General features: G+C 46.5%; 1 protein-coding gene across 27 annotated transcripts in view; it reads left to right on the top strand.

Annotated features, from left to right (window-relative positions):
- TCF7L2 (transcription factor 7 like 2) overlaps window positions 1-17,077 on the top strand; it is a 201,465-nt gene that overhangs the window by 73,245 nt on the left and 111,143 nt on the right. For all 27 annotated transcript variants that reach the window (XM_030334056.1, XM_030334055.1, XM_030334060.1 and 24 more), the window contains one exon: window positions 3,639-3,740. In XM_030334056.1, coding sequence (XP_030189916.1) covers window positions 3,639-3,740 — 102 coding nt within the window. The remainder of the gene's footprint in view (window positions 1-3,638; window positions 3,741-17,077) is intronic.

Genomic DNA, 17,077 nt, shown 5'->3' with positions numbered 1-17,077 from the left:
TTCCATTTGTTTCGAAAGTCAGCTTTGTACCGTGACCTCAGCAGCCCTGAGATTCGGGTTCTCTGAGCAGCCCTCCTCACCGTCCTTGCTACGGAAGCTGTACTCACAAGGATGGGGGTGCCTTTCTCGGGAGCAGGTTCCCTCAGGCCCACTTGTAGCTGGATCCTGCGGGGCCCTCTGATTTGGAAGATCCCTCCCCATTTGCCTTTCCTTGTCTGAGCTTATTTAGTTATCTTGAGAGAAAGTGTGAGTGGGGGAGGGGCAGAGAGGGAGGGAGAGAGAGAATCCCGAGCAGGCTCCGAACTGTCAGTGCAGAGCCTGTTGTGGGGCTCGAACCCGTGAACCGTGAGATCGTGACCTGAGCTGAAGTCAGACGCTTAACCGCCTGAGTCACCCAGGTGTCCCCCCTTGTCCTTTTTTTTGGATCAGGGGCAGTGGGGGAGGAGACGTTAAGAGTTGCATACCTTTTTCTTTTTTTGCTGACAATTTAACAGGCTTTTAAAATGTTTGATTCTGTTCAGACCATTGGTTTTGTATGTATTTCGAGACTTTGTCCACAGGTCCGAAGCTTAAACTTAAGCTCCCTGAAACACATCATAAAATAGGATTTGGGGAAAAACCCTAACAGGCCATGAGCAGAACATTAGTATTAAACAAAGGATGAAACACTTAAGTCAAGATGGCCTTATGCATTTATTATTATTATTATTATTATTATTATTTACAAAATGCAAGTTGAGCAGGACTCCATTTCAACAGTTTTCAATGCAGGAATTCCCACGGCCCCATTTGATTGCAGTTTGCTGAAAAGTTTAATGTTTTTGTAGGCAATTTATAATTTCCACGTTGAGCGGCCTGAAAGGAAGAGAGCCGGAGCCCCAGTGTTGTTTTTGTAGTGGGATGGTGGGAACTTTTTTTTCTCTTCCCCAAAAGGATGTAAAACCGAAGTTGGGCCATGGGGAAAATGTGGTGTGGGGTTCCCGCCCTTTCGTAAATCCGAGATGCCTCGTCCTTCGGGTCTTTTCTTTAGGACCCAACAGAATAGAATTTCCTGCTGCTTAGTGTCTCCAGGAAGGAAAAGCTTTTCCTCTAGGCTATAATCGTACCTAATTTCCTTTTTCTTCCCTTTATTTATTTATTTTCCTTATTAATAAGGACCAATTGTAGAAGATGAAGGAACCTGGGAAACCCATCACTTTTGGAGGAGGTTAATAACTTCCTTTAAAAAATCCTGACATAATACTTATTTCCCCGAAAGGAGCCTCGTCAGCCTGAATGCCAGTTATTTCCAATGGATGGGCACAGGTTTGCGGGGGCCCAGCCATTCTGTGGGATCAAGTTGCATTGGGATGGAGAGGTTGAAGCTGTCACTGTGGAGTCCTTGCAAGCCAGCGGGACTGGGGCTGTCTTCCTCCACCATCTGGATCTGGTTAGCTCTCTCTGGGCAGTGGGGCCGAGTCTCATTTCCTCCAACCAGTAATGTTATATAGGCAGTGATCCTGGGCTGCCCTAACATAATTGAAAATTATGTGTATTGTAGGCTTGGAGCGCTGAAATGTAGGCTCATAAAAATATGTGGTGCAGGTAGCCTGCGGAGATTGGATATGGCACACAATGAAGCTTTTATGTAAAATAAGAATTATAAGACTCTGCATTAATATTGCATTATGGGTATGACAGTTCTCTGGTGAGGTCCTCAGGGCAGGTCTGTCACCTTAAACAAAAGCCCAAATTTCCGAATTCTATGGAGCCGGTGTTTGGATGCGATCAAATCAGTTTTACAGATGGCCGAAGATGAAAACTTGTCTGTTAATCTGACCCTGCCCCCCGAGGGTAGCGTGAGGTGTAGGTGTGTGGCACTCAGCTTGGCATTTTTCCTCACAGGTTTTTATGAGAGGAAAGATGAGTATTGGCAGGTTTCCATTTTGGTTGGCCTCAAGGAAATGATGCTGTTGAGTGGTTTTGACCAATGAGGTCCATATATTTATGTGGCAAGTGAGAATGGGAAGAAGTCAGGGAGAGATGGGGTGGAATGGGTTCCCAGGGCCCATTGGCTTGGGTTACGGAAACATTTAGTACAGTGGCTCTCAATTTGGGATGCTACTGCCCCCAAATAAGATATCTGGAAATGGTTTGATTATAAGGGTGACTGAGGTGGGGGTGGGAGTGGGTACCTGCTGGTATTTACGGTCTGGGGGTCCAGAATCCTTCAGTGCTGGGGCAGTCCCTCCCTCACCCCCACCCCAGATAGTTGACGAATGAAACACTGGAGGTCCGTAGAAGCGAAGGGATTTGATGCAAGGCCCTGTGGTGACTTACTAGAACTAGTAACCAGGTTTCCTCACACGAGAGCCTTCTGGCTTACAGCTCTGAGGTTGTAGAAGTTCTCTAACCTCGTATAGATCTAAGTTGGGAAAATGTTTACTTGGAGCAGGTAGCTTGTGGGCTACGCTCTCCCAGTTTTGGGTGTAACCGCATTTGGTTTTAATCCATTGTCCAGTTGTATCTTTAAGGAACCTATGGGAAGGCTTGTGTGTGACTTTCACTCTTCCTTTTCATATGGGATTTGAGCCAACCCTTCCTTCTTTCTGGACTGCCCTGTGCTGTTCTTTTTCTTTCTGTTGAAATCTTTCTGACTTAACAAGACCTACTCTGTACAGCCTTCCCCAGTGTCTTTTTTCAGAACTACCGTCTTCTTTCTTGGCACTCCCTAGGCTCCCTAGACTCCCCGAGTCTGTGCCGAGGTTCTACGACGTTCTATATGGACTTAATCTGTGTGTGAGCCAGTTCTCTCATGTGCGCAGAAGCTCCCTGAGGGCAGATGTTCTTCCTGTCTCCTTATCCTTCGCAAGAAGGCTGTGTACAAAGCGAGCTTTAATCAGTATTCATTGAGTAAGATGTCCTGTGCAGTTTATGTGAAAACTAGCCATTTATTTTGCTTTCGGGTCTCTGGAAAGCTCAAGATGGCCTCTTCAGTGCCCTCCAAGCATTAACTGGTGCATTTAACAATTGGCCTTCAGAGATACAGAGGCTGGTGATGTCCTCATGAGGATCTTAGCACTGTGGGGTTGGTGAGGGGAGCCATCTTCCTCTTGCTCGGGCAGCTTCTACGAAAGGACGCTTGCACAGATACAGCCGACTTGAAAGTGAAGGATGGTGGCATTTTAGAAATGAAGGTCACCACCGAAAGAGCAGATCTGGGATTGATGGTGTCCTCCGGCTTGAGACTTCCCTTTGCTTTCTTCCTTTGGGAGACCTCTCCCTGCTTTTCTCTCCCACATCCCTACCGTTTCCCTCTAAACGAGTTAGTACCAGTGAAATCGTGTTCTCTAGAGCCAGCCTGAAGTTCGAATGTTCAGAACCAAACTGTAGTTGCTCATAGTGTTGATGTTCTGTTGAAAGTACCTGTTGGACATGAACCCTAAGAAGAACCTCTTGATATGCACGATTTGATCTTTCTGTGGGTGGCTGTGTTCTTTGCATGCATTTAAGTTTTTCGGTGTTGTTATTTGCCTGTTTTTACTCCTTTGAGTTTCTCGTCTGTGTATCAGGGACCCCAGGAGTTAGGTCTTGGGATAGCTGTTTTGTATGGCTTTTCCAAATTCATCCGCCACATTCGTTTTGTTTCCTCCCTCTAGTATCTCCAGATGAAATGGCCACTGCTTGATGTCCAGGCGGGGACCCTCCAGAGCAGACAAGCCCTCAAGGATGCCCGCTCTCCGTCACCGGCACACATTGTCGTAAGTGACCTTACAAAGGCAGTTCCTTCCTTTCTTGGGGGGGGGGGGGGGGCGCGGAGATGAAGAAAATATTCTTTTGTTGATAACAAGTCTTGTTTATCACTTTTTCTTTCTTTAAAATATATATATATTTGGAATATTCTTGGATATGGTTTATATCTAGAAGGTATTTGTTTTCTGCTATTGGACCTTAGTGATTGTTACCTACTTGGAAAACTTCCATGTCTTCCCACCACCCCTTTCTCCTGGTGTTGGGTTAGTCTAGCCTTGTGGTCTCTAGCTAATGGGACCCTACCACCATGGTTTGGAGGAGACTGGAAATGGTGCCATAGCAGCTTACAAAAACACAATCTCCAAATCCTTTCCTGAGAAACTCATTTAGCGGAGGTGAGTTGCAGAGGAGGGAATTAGAAAATGCAAAAGGGAAGCTTTGGATTTGACACTTTCCAGTCCCCCCCACCCCCGTCCCCCAATTTATCTTAATTGTTGGACAGTAGTAACATTCTACGTTAATATCAGTAGAATTTTATCTGGGCTGATTGATTGTAAACGGAGAGTAGAAATGAATTTGGACGGGCTTAAGTTCAAATTAATCCATACCTCCATGGCTTCGAAAGCCTGTGGGTTTAACATAGGAAACATTTGTTTCTAGTAGTGAGAGACTATAACATAAAACGTGTGTCTACATATATTTTTAATGTACTTTCAGATTTTGTAGGCTCTGAAAGTGGAATTTATAAATTAACCTCTTGAGAAGATGGCTCAGCCTTCTTAGAATATTCTCTTCCATATATTTATATCATGAGCTGGACTTCATAGTTTTGAAATAATTAATGGAAGACACATTTTTTATAATGAATCTATGACAGGTAGAATTATGCAAAGCGTGAAATAATTCATGTATTTTTTATTTGAGTACCACAAAATGCTACCCATTAATATATTTTGCCTCTCTGTTACTTGTAATTTCTAAAAATGGCAAAATGATTTTCTTAAGTAGAAAAACCTCAAGATGCATTGTGTCAAACTTCAGGCTAACTGTCTCCTTACTTTGTAGCTTGCTATAATAGAGTATATATTATTTAATGAATTATGCCTCTGTTATGTGAATATTAAATACATATGTATGTGTGTGTATGTATTACAAAGTGATTTATTTCTGTTAAGCCACGTCTTGAGTCATCGTTTGTGAAAATGTTCTACAAATTCTTATGTTATAAATGAGGCACATAGAAAAGGTTGACATTTTTCCAGAAGCTTTTCCCTTCCTCCCACCCCGCAGTAAAGTGGATGCTCATAATTACATACGCTCCTACAATGTCAAGGTTTCAGGGCTGGAAGTGACCTTAGATCATCTCGGCCCAACCTGCTCTCAGAAAAGGAAACAGGCCCAGAGATGCCCTAAGTGAATTGCCCAACGTCACACGCTGAGTTAGTGGCCAGAGCGAGGACTGGACCCGGTCCTCCGCTCCTTTTCCGGGGCCTGGTGGCCTGTTTTTTACTAAGGGAGAGTAACTTTCTGTGGCTGGTTCTCTTTTGCGGACGGTCAGGCGGGGTCATTATCAGGGACAGCCTCGTAGGTGTGAGGGCGTTGCTGGTGTGGGGCTCCGACTGATGCAGGTTTCTCCGAGGGGAGTGAATGCTGTATAAACAACATTTTAACAATGTACAAAGATTTGCGATAGTTGCAGTGTCCTAGAGGGTAAAATGAGGAAGCCCAGTCCTTTTCACGCTTCCTGCCCCCCCCCCCCCCCGGGCGTTTCCCATTGTGTGTCTAGCCTTTGAAATGTATTTCTCTGCCTTTTTTTTTTTTTAAAGCTATAGAGAAAGGACATTATCTTTAGAATCACTTGGAGGCTTTTTTTTTTCTTTGCTCTCCGAGTGGAGAGAAGGTGCCATTCTTAGAAGTGGTTCAGGGTGGACACAGCCCCTCGCGGGTGTGGATGGAGGTCGTGGGCCCACACTGGTGAGCATCGCCCGAGTGTGGATGGGGGCTGATCCGTTTAGAGAGAGCTGCCCCTACTGCCTCCCCAGCCGTCCCACGTGGACGGTGGCACAAGGTAGACCCTAAGCGCTAATTTTCGTCTTTCGAAATGGACAGGCTGAGGAGAGGCAAAGACGTTTTGTCCAGAGCCAGTGTGGGTTTTGGCAAGGGGAACGCGGTGGGACTTGGGTCCCTCTATCCCCTGCTGTCTTAGGAGGTGTGTTTTCCGCGGCCACCGCTTTGGGCCCCCACCACGCTTCGCATGGAGCCCCTTGCCCCAAGGAGCCGCGGCTGGTGACCGCAACTTCTGTGCTTTCTGCTCTGCTCCTGGGGACCCTGGGGAGTGGCCGGGAGGGGGGGGGTGGCGCAGGGGTTCTGGGCTGTGTAAGCAGGGTGGGCTCTGGCAGCGGGACAGAGGAGAGAAAGGACTTAAGCTGGGAAATACTTAATGCTGTGGCAACTGAATGGTGTCTGTGGTTATATGAATTAGCGCTGTAATTGTGCATTTCTGTAATCCTCACCTGAGACGAAGGGGTAATGGGGAGGGGGGGTGCTGGAGTGGGAGGGGTTGATGGAGGGAGCCGGGCAGGTAGAGGAGGGCTGTGGTTGTTGGCGTCTTCATCCGCCCAGTGGTCTCATGCAGCTTTTGGGATAGAGGAATCCTGCACCTTGGGACCAGAAATGAATGATCTGCCTTTTCACTGGACAGCAGTGGGTCGACCAGAAAACCAGTTTGGCCGGCACGGTGTATCTGTATTTATAAAGGGAGCCTTCTGGATTCCAGCTGATGTATCATTTGGGTCTCTGGTTTGCGTTCAGTTCACCTCTGCCGGTGAATGGCGAACTCTCCTCCAGACCCGGGGCTCTTCCTCACATTTTTGTTATTCGTTCTTTTTAAATCAAACGTTGTCACATGCCACTGTTTCATCAGACGTGTTTCAAAATAATTGTCTAAGGATTGCTGCCGAGTTTCTCTGAAATTCGGGTTTATTGTAATTTCTGGGCCAGGTTATTTCATAATTATTTCTAATGTTTTCCTTTGAAACCAGAGAAGTGCTCCGTGTTTGTTAGTGATCATTAGAGACTCTCACTATCATCAGTTGCTGAGAAAATAACCGCCGAGCACCCATCTGGGGTGGAATTTTCACAGAGGAGTTTAAAGCTTTTTGTCAAAATGTTTTAAACCGGATTTTTTTTTCCATGTGGTATGTGGGTTACCGAATTATAAAAAATAAACGTGTAGAATAAATATTCCTAATTAGTGGAATTGGGTTGGTCAAATAATATTTAAATTAAGAAGCAAGCCCCACACATTTTAGTGCCTATAACTGATAACTGCATCATATGTATTATAATCCAGCGGTTCCTCATCTGTGCTCAGAAGAGAGAGGAAATTATTCCCCAAGGATGCTCTATTGAGTTGGGTTTTGGTGGGGGGAGGGCGCGGTGGGGGCGGGAGGTTAGCCAAAAAATAGCAATTGACACAAGAGGTCCACGTCTCCCTTCCCCTTCTTCCCTCCCCGCACAACTGAGAAATTCAGGTTCCAGGACCCTCCCCTCTTCCTGGCTTCCCCAGGCCCATGCATTACCTGATTCACGTAACTGGTTCATATTTCATCCTCCCTGGTGTTTTTAAATTCATATTTTTAATTCTTTGCTTCGGCCAAGCATCCGGGTTGTGCTAAGCGTGGCGGTGTTTGAGTCTTGGCCGACCCGCCTCCAGCGCCCCGTAAGCTGTGGGAGAGCAGCCGCTCCCCAGACACCAGCCCCGGTGTCTTTGCTATACAAAGACTTTCATTTAACTTCCTTTGTACCTGGCGAAAAAAGGTTCTGTACCCCAAATGGTGGTATTTTGGTATAGTATGTATCTTACGAGATGGCACAAGGCTTCAAAAGTTCCCACCATGGTATGGTATCTTGGGGGTTTCCTTTTGAAGTCCATGTGGAGTTTCACCGTGGGGCGAATTTCTAGTCATTCTTGGTCTTGTGCGTTTTGTTGTGTAATGAGCACTGAGGTGTGGGCTAAGAAAGCAGTCTGTGTCCCGAGGAGCAGAGCCTGCCAGACTGTGGTGCTGTACTTTTTTGTTGTTGTTATTGCTTAAATGCTGAAAGAGTTCAGAAAACTTAGGAAATACAGCGTGATGAGAGAGCTTCAGGCAGGGTCTCTGCTTGCCTGTGTCGAGCATTTTCCAGTAAGCTCAGAGGGCATGGTGAAACTCTCGCTTTTTTTTTGTCTGAGGAGTTTGGGGGTGTGGGGACACCTCCTCATGGCTAATAAGAAAAACCACGTTGAGAACATCCTGTTGGGTGTTAAATACATGTGGGTGTTTTGATGGGTTATTTGGCTTGGGCTCTGCCCTCACCTGCTCTCCTGGGCGATTGTTAGCAGTTAGCGTATGCTGGGACGTTCTGTGCTAGATGCTGAGGCCCAGCAAAACCGTCTCAGCCCCTACCTTGCCAGGTGCCAGCCTGGGGCGGCGTATAGGTGCTGTGACAGGTGTGACGGGGAGATGGGATTTCATCCACTGACTGAGAAGTCGGTGAGGGTTACAGGCTGGGCCGGCCCCTGAGAAAATGACATCTAAAATGAGATGCGAAGGGGGCGCCTGGGTGGCTCAGTCGGTTAAGCGTCTGACTTCGGCTCCGGTCACCATCTCACGGTTCGTGAGTTCGAGCCCCGCGTCGGGCTCTGTGCCGACAGCTCAGAGCCTGGAGCCTGCTTTGGATTCTGTGTCTCCCTCTCTCTCTCTGCTCCTCCCCTGCTCGCGCTCTGTCTCTCTCAAAAATAAACAATAACAAAAATAAGTAAAATGAAAGGTGAAGGATCAATTAGAGTTAGCCAGGTAAGGGTGTGAGAGAAGGAGAGGGTGGGAGATGGGACAGCATTCCAGGCAGAAGGAAAACCACGTATGAAGTTCCTAAAGGGACAGTTCTTTAGCTGTGAGAGAAACTTAAAGCCAGCTACAGCGGCTGTAGGTCCTGAGGGACGAGGGAGAATGGCCTGGGGGAGGATGTGGTGCGAATCTGGTGTTTGATTCTAACCACCGTGGGAGATCCGTGGGGGCTTCGGCTTGTGTTAGATTGCCGGCTATGGGGATACTGGTGAAGTAGACAGATTGGGAGGGAACATCAGCAGAATTTGCCGACAGATTACACGTCGGTATTGAGGGAGAAGGAAGGGTCAAAGGTAGGTGGGTGGGATTGCCAAGTTTGTGGTAGAAGCGTTGTATTTTTATTTTATGTTTCATTTTTATTTTTTTTATCCCAGTTTTATCGAGGTGTAAGTGACCTAATGCATTTATAAGTTTAAGGTGTACAGTGTGTTGATTTGAAATACTTCTGTACTGTAACATGATTACCGTCCTAGGGTTCGCTGATACCCCTAAGCATGTCCTATAATTACCATTTCTTTTTTGCTGTGAGAACATGTAAGGTCTGTTCTCTAGGCAACTCAAGTATATAATTATAATTGCCATGCTGTACGTTAGATCCCCAGAACTGACTCATTTTGTAACTGGAAGTTTGTACCCTTTGACCAACATCTCCCCAGTTAACCACCGTCTCACTCCGTTGCTGAGTTTCAGCTGTTTTTAGATTCCACGTACAGATGATATCGTGAAATATTTGTCTCTCTCTGTCTGACTTATGTCACTCAGCATAATAACGTTCACGGTCCATCCGTGTTGTCTCATGGCAGGATTTCCTTCGTACTTATGGCCGAATAATATTCCATTGTGTATATATACACCACTTTTTAAAATCCATTTATCTGTTGATGGACACTTAGGTCGTTTCAGTGCCTGGCTATTGTCAATAATGCTGCAGTGAACCTGGGAGTGCAAAGACCTCTTCGAGGTCCTGTTTTTCACTTCCTTTGGATAGAAACCCAGAAGAAGCTCTGCTGGGTCACACGGTAGTTCTATCTTTAGTTTTTTTTGCGGAATCTCCATACTGTTTTCCACAGTAGCTGTACCAAGTGGCGTTCCCACCAACAGCACACGGGGTGTCCCTTTCTCCACATCCTCACTAACACTTGTTGTCTCTTGTCTTTTGATAATAGCCATTCTGACAGGTGTGAGGTGGTATCTCCTTACGCATTTCCCTGATGATTAGGGATGTTGAACGCATTTTCATGTACCTGTTGGTGTAGTTCATTTACCTCCTTTGGGAAAATGTCTTCAGTTCGACTTGTCTTTTTAGAGAAATTCAGTTATTAGGTTTCATGACCCCCAAAGCACTATGGCAGTATGAAATGCGGACAATCCAAACTTTTAATTAGTCCCTTCAGAATAATGTCGACAGTCTGTTAAATTTCAGCTTATTTGGAATATATTTAGGGTAGGGTAGAGAATTTTCCCTTTCCTTCTTCCAAATTTGGATTAGTAGCTTGTATTGGTCTTTCTCTTGGTCTTTTTTATTTGTAATGTTTTTAAGTTTATTTATTTATTTTGAGAGAGACAGAGACAGTGTGAATGGGGGAGGGGCAGAGAGAGAGGGAAAGAGAGAATCCCAAGCAGGTTCTGCGTTGCCAGCTCAGAGCCCGACGCAGGGGTTGAACTCCTAAAACCATGAGATCGTGACCTGAGCGATAACCCAAGAGAGTCATACGCTTAACCGACTGAGCCCCTCAGGTTCCTCCCCCACCCCCCCCCCCCGTAAATGGTCTTGCATTTACCATCGATTCATTCATGGATCCCCCAGATATTTAGTGGTTGCTGACTGTGTGGGGGAAAAAGTGTTCTAGACGCTGGGAGAAAGTGGAGTCGATGATGAAGGATCATAAGAATAATAGCAAATAAGCCAGTAACACTTTCTGCGTGCCAGGCATTGTTCTAGGTGCTCTCCTAATGCTCTGTTGCCCCTGTTTCACGGAGGAGGAAGTAGGCCCAGGGCGGTTAAGTGTTTGCCCGGGTGTGGGAGTCAGGATGTGAGACAGGGCAGCCAGATCATTGCCATCGTCTTAACCCCTGACCACAACGACGCCGGGGAAAGATGAATAACAAGCACAGTGGGGCCTGCCCAGTGCTGCTGGTGGGGAACTCCATGAGCTGGATGGGGTGGGCCTGTCTCAAGGAGAATCCACTCGTGCCCCTGGACAGTGGGACACGAGGTTGGCGAGGGTTTTGCTTCTGGGTGTCCTTGAGGTACTGCAAAGGTGAGTACTGACAAATTGTGGGCAGGGGGGCCACGCCGCCGTGGCCCAGGTGAACTTTGGGTGATTTGAGGGTGTGAGCCTATGCTGGCTTCCTGAGAGCTTTTTCCCCACCCACCGTCTCCACTCCCTTCGCTATTCACTACGTTTACACTTTCCCCTTGTTTTGTCTTTTTCCCCATTTATGTATGACTCAGCCAGACTTTCTAGAATACTTGGCATGTGTTTCCTAGCGGGAGCTGAGTCAGAGCTTTCCCATTTCACGGACGGAACTGTGGTGAGGGTGCGTATTTTGTCTGAGGATATAAAGCGAGCCTGTGAGCACTGCAGAAATACGATTATTCTTGGAAGGAGGGCTGTGCGTGTTTAATATGAAGAAGCAGACTGCTAGGTTATCTTTTTTTTTTCCCCCCTGGGAAAAAGTGGTGGATAGATCAGTCATGCTCTGAAGAGAAAGTGGAGTCATTCGGCCAAAGGAGCCTAGAGTTAAAAGTCCGAGCTTCCTTCTCTCCTTCCAGAAAATACTCTCTGATGAGGAATTCTGAAGTTCTTGAGGTTTGAGTTGCTGGTGTGGCAGCTGACCGCCGCGGTGATGGAAAGTATTCTACCGAGGAGGATTGTGTTGTGCAAGCTTGGTCGTATCCCTTTCAGATTAGAATCACAGAAGGTTTCACAACCTTATGTCACATGTCCTGTCACCCACTGCTGTCCCTTTAATCACTGTCCAGAAGTGGCCTGTTCGCCGTTTAATATTTATATTTGTTTTCAACATTCTCAAGCTTATAGCACTCAATATTTGCAGCCTTGTCTTTATTGAAAAGGAAAATTGCTGTAATGAAAAGCACCTCCCCATGTCATTAAAATTCGTAAGGATTTTAGGGGCGCCTGGGTGGCGCAGTCGGTTAAGCGTCCGACTTCAGCCAGGTCACGATCTCGCGGTCCGTGAGTTCGAGCCCCGCGTCGGGCTCTGGGCTGATGGCTCAGAGCCTGGAGCCTGTTTCCGATTCTGTGTCTCCCTCTCTCTCTGCCCCTCCCCCGTTCATGCTCTGTCTCTCTCTGTCCCAAAAAAATAAATAAATGTTGAAAAAAAAATTAAAAAAAAAAATTTCGTAAGGATTTTAAATGATCACGTAGCAGCCCATAATATGCTTATGCACACATTTGCTTAATCAATGGCACATTGTTGGGCCTTTGGAGTATCTTATGCCTTTGTTTCTACTATTCTAAATAATCCTGTGATGAACATCTATGCATGTAAATCTTTGTGCTTTCGTCCCCCACCCCCTCTCCTTTATTATTTCTTAGGATAGAGTCTTAGGAAGACAGGTAAAAGAGAATAAAATTAAAAATTTTTTTTCTTGATATATAGGCACAAATATTTTTCTGAAAGGTTTCAATTTTTACAATCATCAGCATGTATGAGACATTTACCAAGATCAGAATAATTTTCTTTTTAATGTTTGATTATTTTTGAGAGAGATAGCAGGGGAGGGGCAGAGAGAGAGAGAGGGAGAGAAAGGATCTGAAGCAGGCTCTATGCTGATAACAGAGAGCCTGATACGGGGCTTGAACTCCCTAACCGTGAGCTCATGTCCTGAGCTGAAGTCGGACGCTTAACCGACTGAACCATCCAGTCACCCCAACCATGATCAGAAGGATTTTTTTTTTAATTATTTTTATTTTTTATTTTTGACAGAGAGAGCACAAGCAGGGAAGGAGCAGAGAGAGAGGGAGACAGAGTGCGAAGCAGGCTCCAGGCTCTGAGCTGTCAGCACAGAGACTGATGTGGGGCTTGAATCCACGAACTGTGAGATTATGACCTGAGCTGAAGTGGGATGCTTAACAGACTGAACCACCCAGGTGCCCCCTCTGGGGAATTTATTTTTTATTTTTTTTATTTTTTTTAAATTTATTTTTTTTTTTTTCAACGTTTATTTATTTTTGGGACAGAGAGAGACAGAGCATGAACGGGGGAGGGGCAGAGAGAGAGGGAGACACAGAATCGGAAACAGGCTCCAGGCTCTGAGCCATCAGCCCAGAGCCCGACGCGGGGCTCGAACTCACGGGCCGCGAGATCGTGACCTGGCTGAAGTCGGACGCTTAACCGACTGCGCCACCCAGGCGCCCCCCCCCCCCCGGGGAATTTAACAAAAGAAAAAGTTTGGGCTTTTCCAGAAAAATGTTGCTAAAAATGTTACTCGTACTCTGCTTTGCTCCAGAAAAGAGACCCACCCAGCCCATCCACCTTGGGTTTCCCAAGATGTTTACGCCTTCAAAACAGGCAAACAAAATGATAGCTTCTTAAGTAGTTGGAGGTTTTAAAGTCCGATGATACTATCATGGTTTTATAGGATTACATATACTCACTTTTGATAACTTGCAGTGTAACCCTTTAGATATACTGTACTAGTTCCCTGAATATATACAGCACATTTAGGGCTATTTTAGAGGTCTCGGAGTATACTTTCATAACCTCAAATAAGTCTACAGTTTTTTGTTTTTAGTTTTAGTTTTGATATCTTTTTTTAATGGCATATTATTGGGCACATAGTTACTAAGTATTTGATGCTATGTGTGGACTCAGGAATATGATTCAGAGCACCTGACTGGCTCAGTCAGTAGAGCATCTGACTCTTGATCTTGGGGATGTGAGTTTGAGCCCCATGTTGGGTGGAGAGATTACTTAAAATCTTTAAGGTTTTTAAACAAATCTTTTTAAATTTATTTTGAGCGAGACAGAGACAATGTGAATAGGGGAGGGGTGGAGAGGGAGGGAAAGAGAGCATCCCGAGCAAGCTTTACACTGTCAGAGCAGAGGCCCACGCGGGCCTTGAACTCACAAAACTGTGAGAACATGACCTGAACCAAAACCGAGAGTCGGACGCCTGACTGAGCCACCCAGGCGCCCCGAAAATAAAATCTTTAAAAACAAACGCAAAAAGGGAATACGATTCTGGATTATGTTTCTGGGAAAACATATCTACTTGTCAAAGATGTTATTTATTGCCGTGTTTAAGATCACTGTGAGTGCGGGGAAGGCTGCAGCCTCCAATCAGCCTTGACCATTTCTCAACACTGCGTCTTGTGCTTGGGGGAAAAGTCTTTGGCAGCTCTGGGCTAGCATTTCCTGACATTTGTCTCGCTGAGTGTTAATAAGGTTACTGGAAAAAAGGATCCCCTCCTAAAATAGGCTTAGGGAAGCACTGGTTATGCAAAGTCAACCCGCTTCTTTAGGGCAGGATCTGGAGTCATTTGGAGGCTTAGACACTCAGGGAGCAGTGCTTAAAGCTTGCCCGACTCCACGATGCCTCTCAGCATCTTCAGGGAAGAGACTGGAGCAGACCCTGGAACATTGTTCTAGTTTCGGCACCTGCTCTGTTTACCAAGTGTGGGAGCCTGTTTTAAATCAACACGGATCTACTTAGAGCTCAACAGCCTATGTTTATCTTTCCAGTAAATAAAACAAAAGTATTCACTTGGCATCCATCCCGTCCTGCTGGTCACTTCTTGCCTTGCTGATTAACTCTACGTATGGGGCTTGTTTCACCAACCAGATTGTAAGTTTCTTGAAGCCAGGGAGCCCACAGTTTCTTTTTTTTTTGCCTGTAGTCCTCCCCCCCCCCCCCGCCCCCTCCGTTTACGGTGTGCTTCATTAAGGAAGCAGAAAACCAGTTTCTGGTGAGGGACAGGATTGATTTAGTCTTGGACAAGTGTGACTTCGTTGTTACCTTAGAGTGTTCAGTATCATCCTGGTTGGTAGAGAGCTTGGCCACGTGGGTGCTTTCTACCTGATGCAGTAGCATGTTTTGGAGACGCATGATTTTGGGTCATGACATTGTGTACGGTTTGCTAGTAACCTGATAATCCACCCTTATACATTCTAGCTTGCAACGGAGTGTGTTGAATCGCCACAGCGGCGTTTATGTGGAACATGGTTGACACAAAAGCTCCAGAAGGTCAGGCTTGTAGGGTTTCTGTCTCTTTCGAGTCTTGGTTTAAACTGACTGTTCCGGGGCGCCTGGGTGGCGCAGTCGGTTAAGCGTCCGACTTCAGCCAGGTCACAATCTCACGGTCCGTGGGTTCGAGCCTCACGTCAGGCTCTGGGCTGATGGCTCGGAGCCTGGAGCCTGTTTCCGATTCTGTGTCTCCCTCTCTCTCTGCCCCTCCCCCGTTCATGCTCTGTCTCTCTCTGTCCCAAAAATAAATAAACGTTGAAAAAAAAAAAAAATTTATAAACTGACTGTTCCTTCGAAATCTTGGCGTAGGGTGCCTGAACTTTTTAAGAGAGTGCCCAGTGGGAAATCCAGAGCTTGATTACTTATTACAGGAAATGGGTATTTTCAGCAACGATGCTGTGGGGTGTATGGAGCGATTTTGTGATTGGCTTGTTAGTGGCTTACAGGCCAGATTTTCGTCTCTTTTAATAAATTAATATGGAGGGAGAAAACACTTGGATTGCAGAATTGGCCCATGGAGTGTACTGGGGACTAAGTAAGGAGGGATGCTAGAAGGGTCTGGTTTGGGAGGTTTATTGTTAGCCTCATTTTCCATATAAGGATGTGAAAGGCCAGGTGGGTTAGCGGAGTTGCCCACGATTTCATGGGCAGGAGTGGCCATATTCAGACAATGAATCCAGGTCCTTGCGTAGGCCCCATGCTGTCCCCTGAGTGGCAGATTCAACCTCCATTTAGATGTCAAATAGACACCAGAAGATTAGCATGTAACTCTTTATTTCCACCCCCACCCCACCATCAAACCTGTCGCTCTCAAGTTCAACATCACAGTAAAGATTAACAGCATCCGCCAGTTGCATAGGCCCCACACCATGGAATTCATCATTGACTCCTTTTTTGCTTTTACGCTCCACATTCAGTCCGTTGGTCTGTCCTGTGGGTTCATAATCCATCTGCATATTGTATCAGCTCTGTCCTCAAAATACTGTGAAATCCGACTTTTTTTTTTCTTTTTTTCTTTTTTTTTTTACCACCTCCACCATCACCACGATTACCACCCTCTCTCCCTTGGATGTTGCTGGAGTGTCTGCCCCGGCCTCCTCACTTCCCGTCTTTGTAACTTTCCCTCTTCTCTCCTTGGTACCTGGGCTTCATTCCCATATTTGAGACGGCCTTTTAAGTCCTGGAACAGGTCATATCCCATACCTCTATTGAGAACCTGGAGGATACATTTTGCCTTTCGAAAGAGGCCCGGCACAGCTGTGAGCGGGCACTGGGCACCTGTCGGTTGAAAGGTGGGACTTTGAGATTCAAGGGCTCAGAATGGAGAGTGTCTAAAGCAGGCACTGGGCATGCTCAGAGTATTGTGTTGGTTGGAGGCGAGAAGGCCAGGGGGCAATAGGAGGACACATAGTCAGAGGGAGCCTCCTTCGTCAGTCCTATGCTGGTGCAGCAGGATGTGGCAGAAATCTGGGTCTCCCCTCCTTCCACCCCACGTAGGACCCAAATGTTTCCCGACGGTACTGCGTGTGAGCCCTGCCCTTCTCCACAAGCGTGCAGTCTGTCCAGTTGTATCTTGTTTGCATTTAGAAGCCCGTGAAGCACTCTTGAGTGGCATGATGCAATCTCTTGCAGCCAGAGCCTGCAGAGCGGGTGGGTCCAGGCTGTGCTTAAATGCATCACGGAGGCTGTTTCGGAGGCTTGAATGAGATGGGGTCACCATGTGTCCGTGTACAGAGGGGCAAAAGCATCTTGTTCTTCCAGTTTCAAGGGTGTGAGTTGCCCGTTGCCTCTTTGTCTCACAAGTACATCGTCTGTGTGGCTCAGGTGCTGGGTGAAGAAAGTAGCAAATGTTTACAAGGGCTAGAGAAGGAAGGAAGGCGTGCCGCATCACAGGCCATGGGACTAGACCATTTCATGGCCCCCGGAGACCACGTAGGGTGGTCACGCAGACCTGTCTTTGGACCGCACCTCCTCCAATTAGGCCTGACTCAGAACACACGGAACGTTCTAAGAGATTGTTTTCCCAGCCCTTTCAGGCTTAGAGGAGAAGCCAACCTTGCCTGGGTGGAGGTAGAACATATAAAATCAGAAAACATATCACAATAACAGCATGGGGACCGTAGCTGGGCAGAAGGGCTCCCGAGGGAGGCTTAGGGATGATTCAGTTGAAACTCAGGGAGAAAAATTCGTTTGGAAAGAGGTGGCAACCCCCTTCAGCCAAGGCCTATAAATGAAGGAATGTCTG

This window comes from Lynx canadensis, chromosome D2 (assembly GCF_007474595.2).
Source record: "Lynx canadensis isolate LIC74 chromosome D2, mLynCan4.pri.v2, whole genome shotgun sequence".
Taxonomy (NCBI): domain Eukaryota; kingdom Metazoa; phylum Chordata; class Mammalia; order Carnivora; family Felidae; genus Lynx; species Lynx canadensis.
The sequence above is the reverse complement of the archived record's forward strand: the minus strand, read 5'-3'. Positions and strand labels throughout refer to the sequence as shown.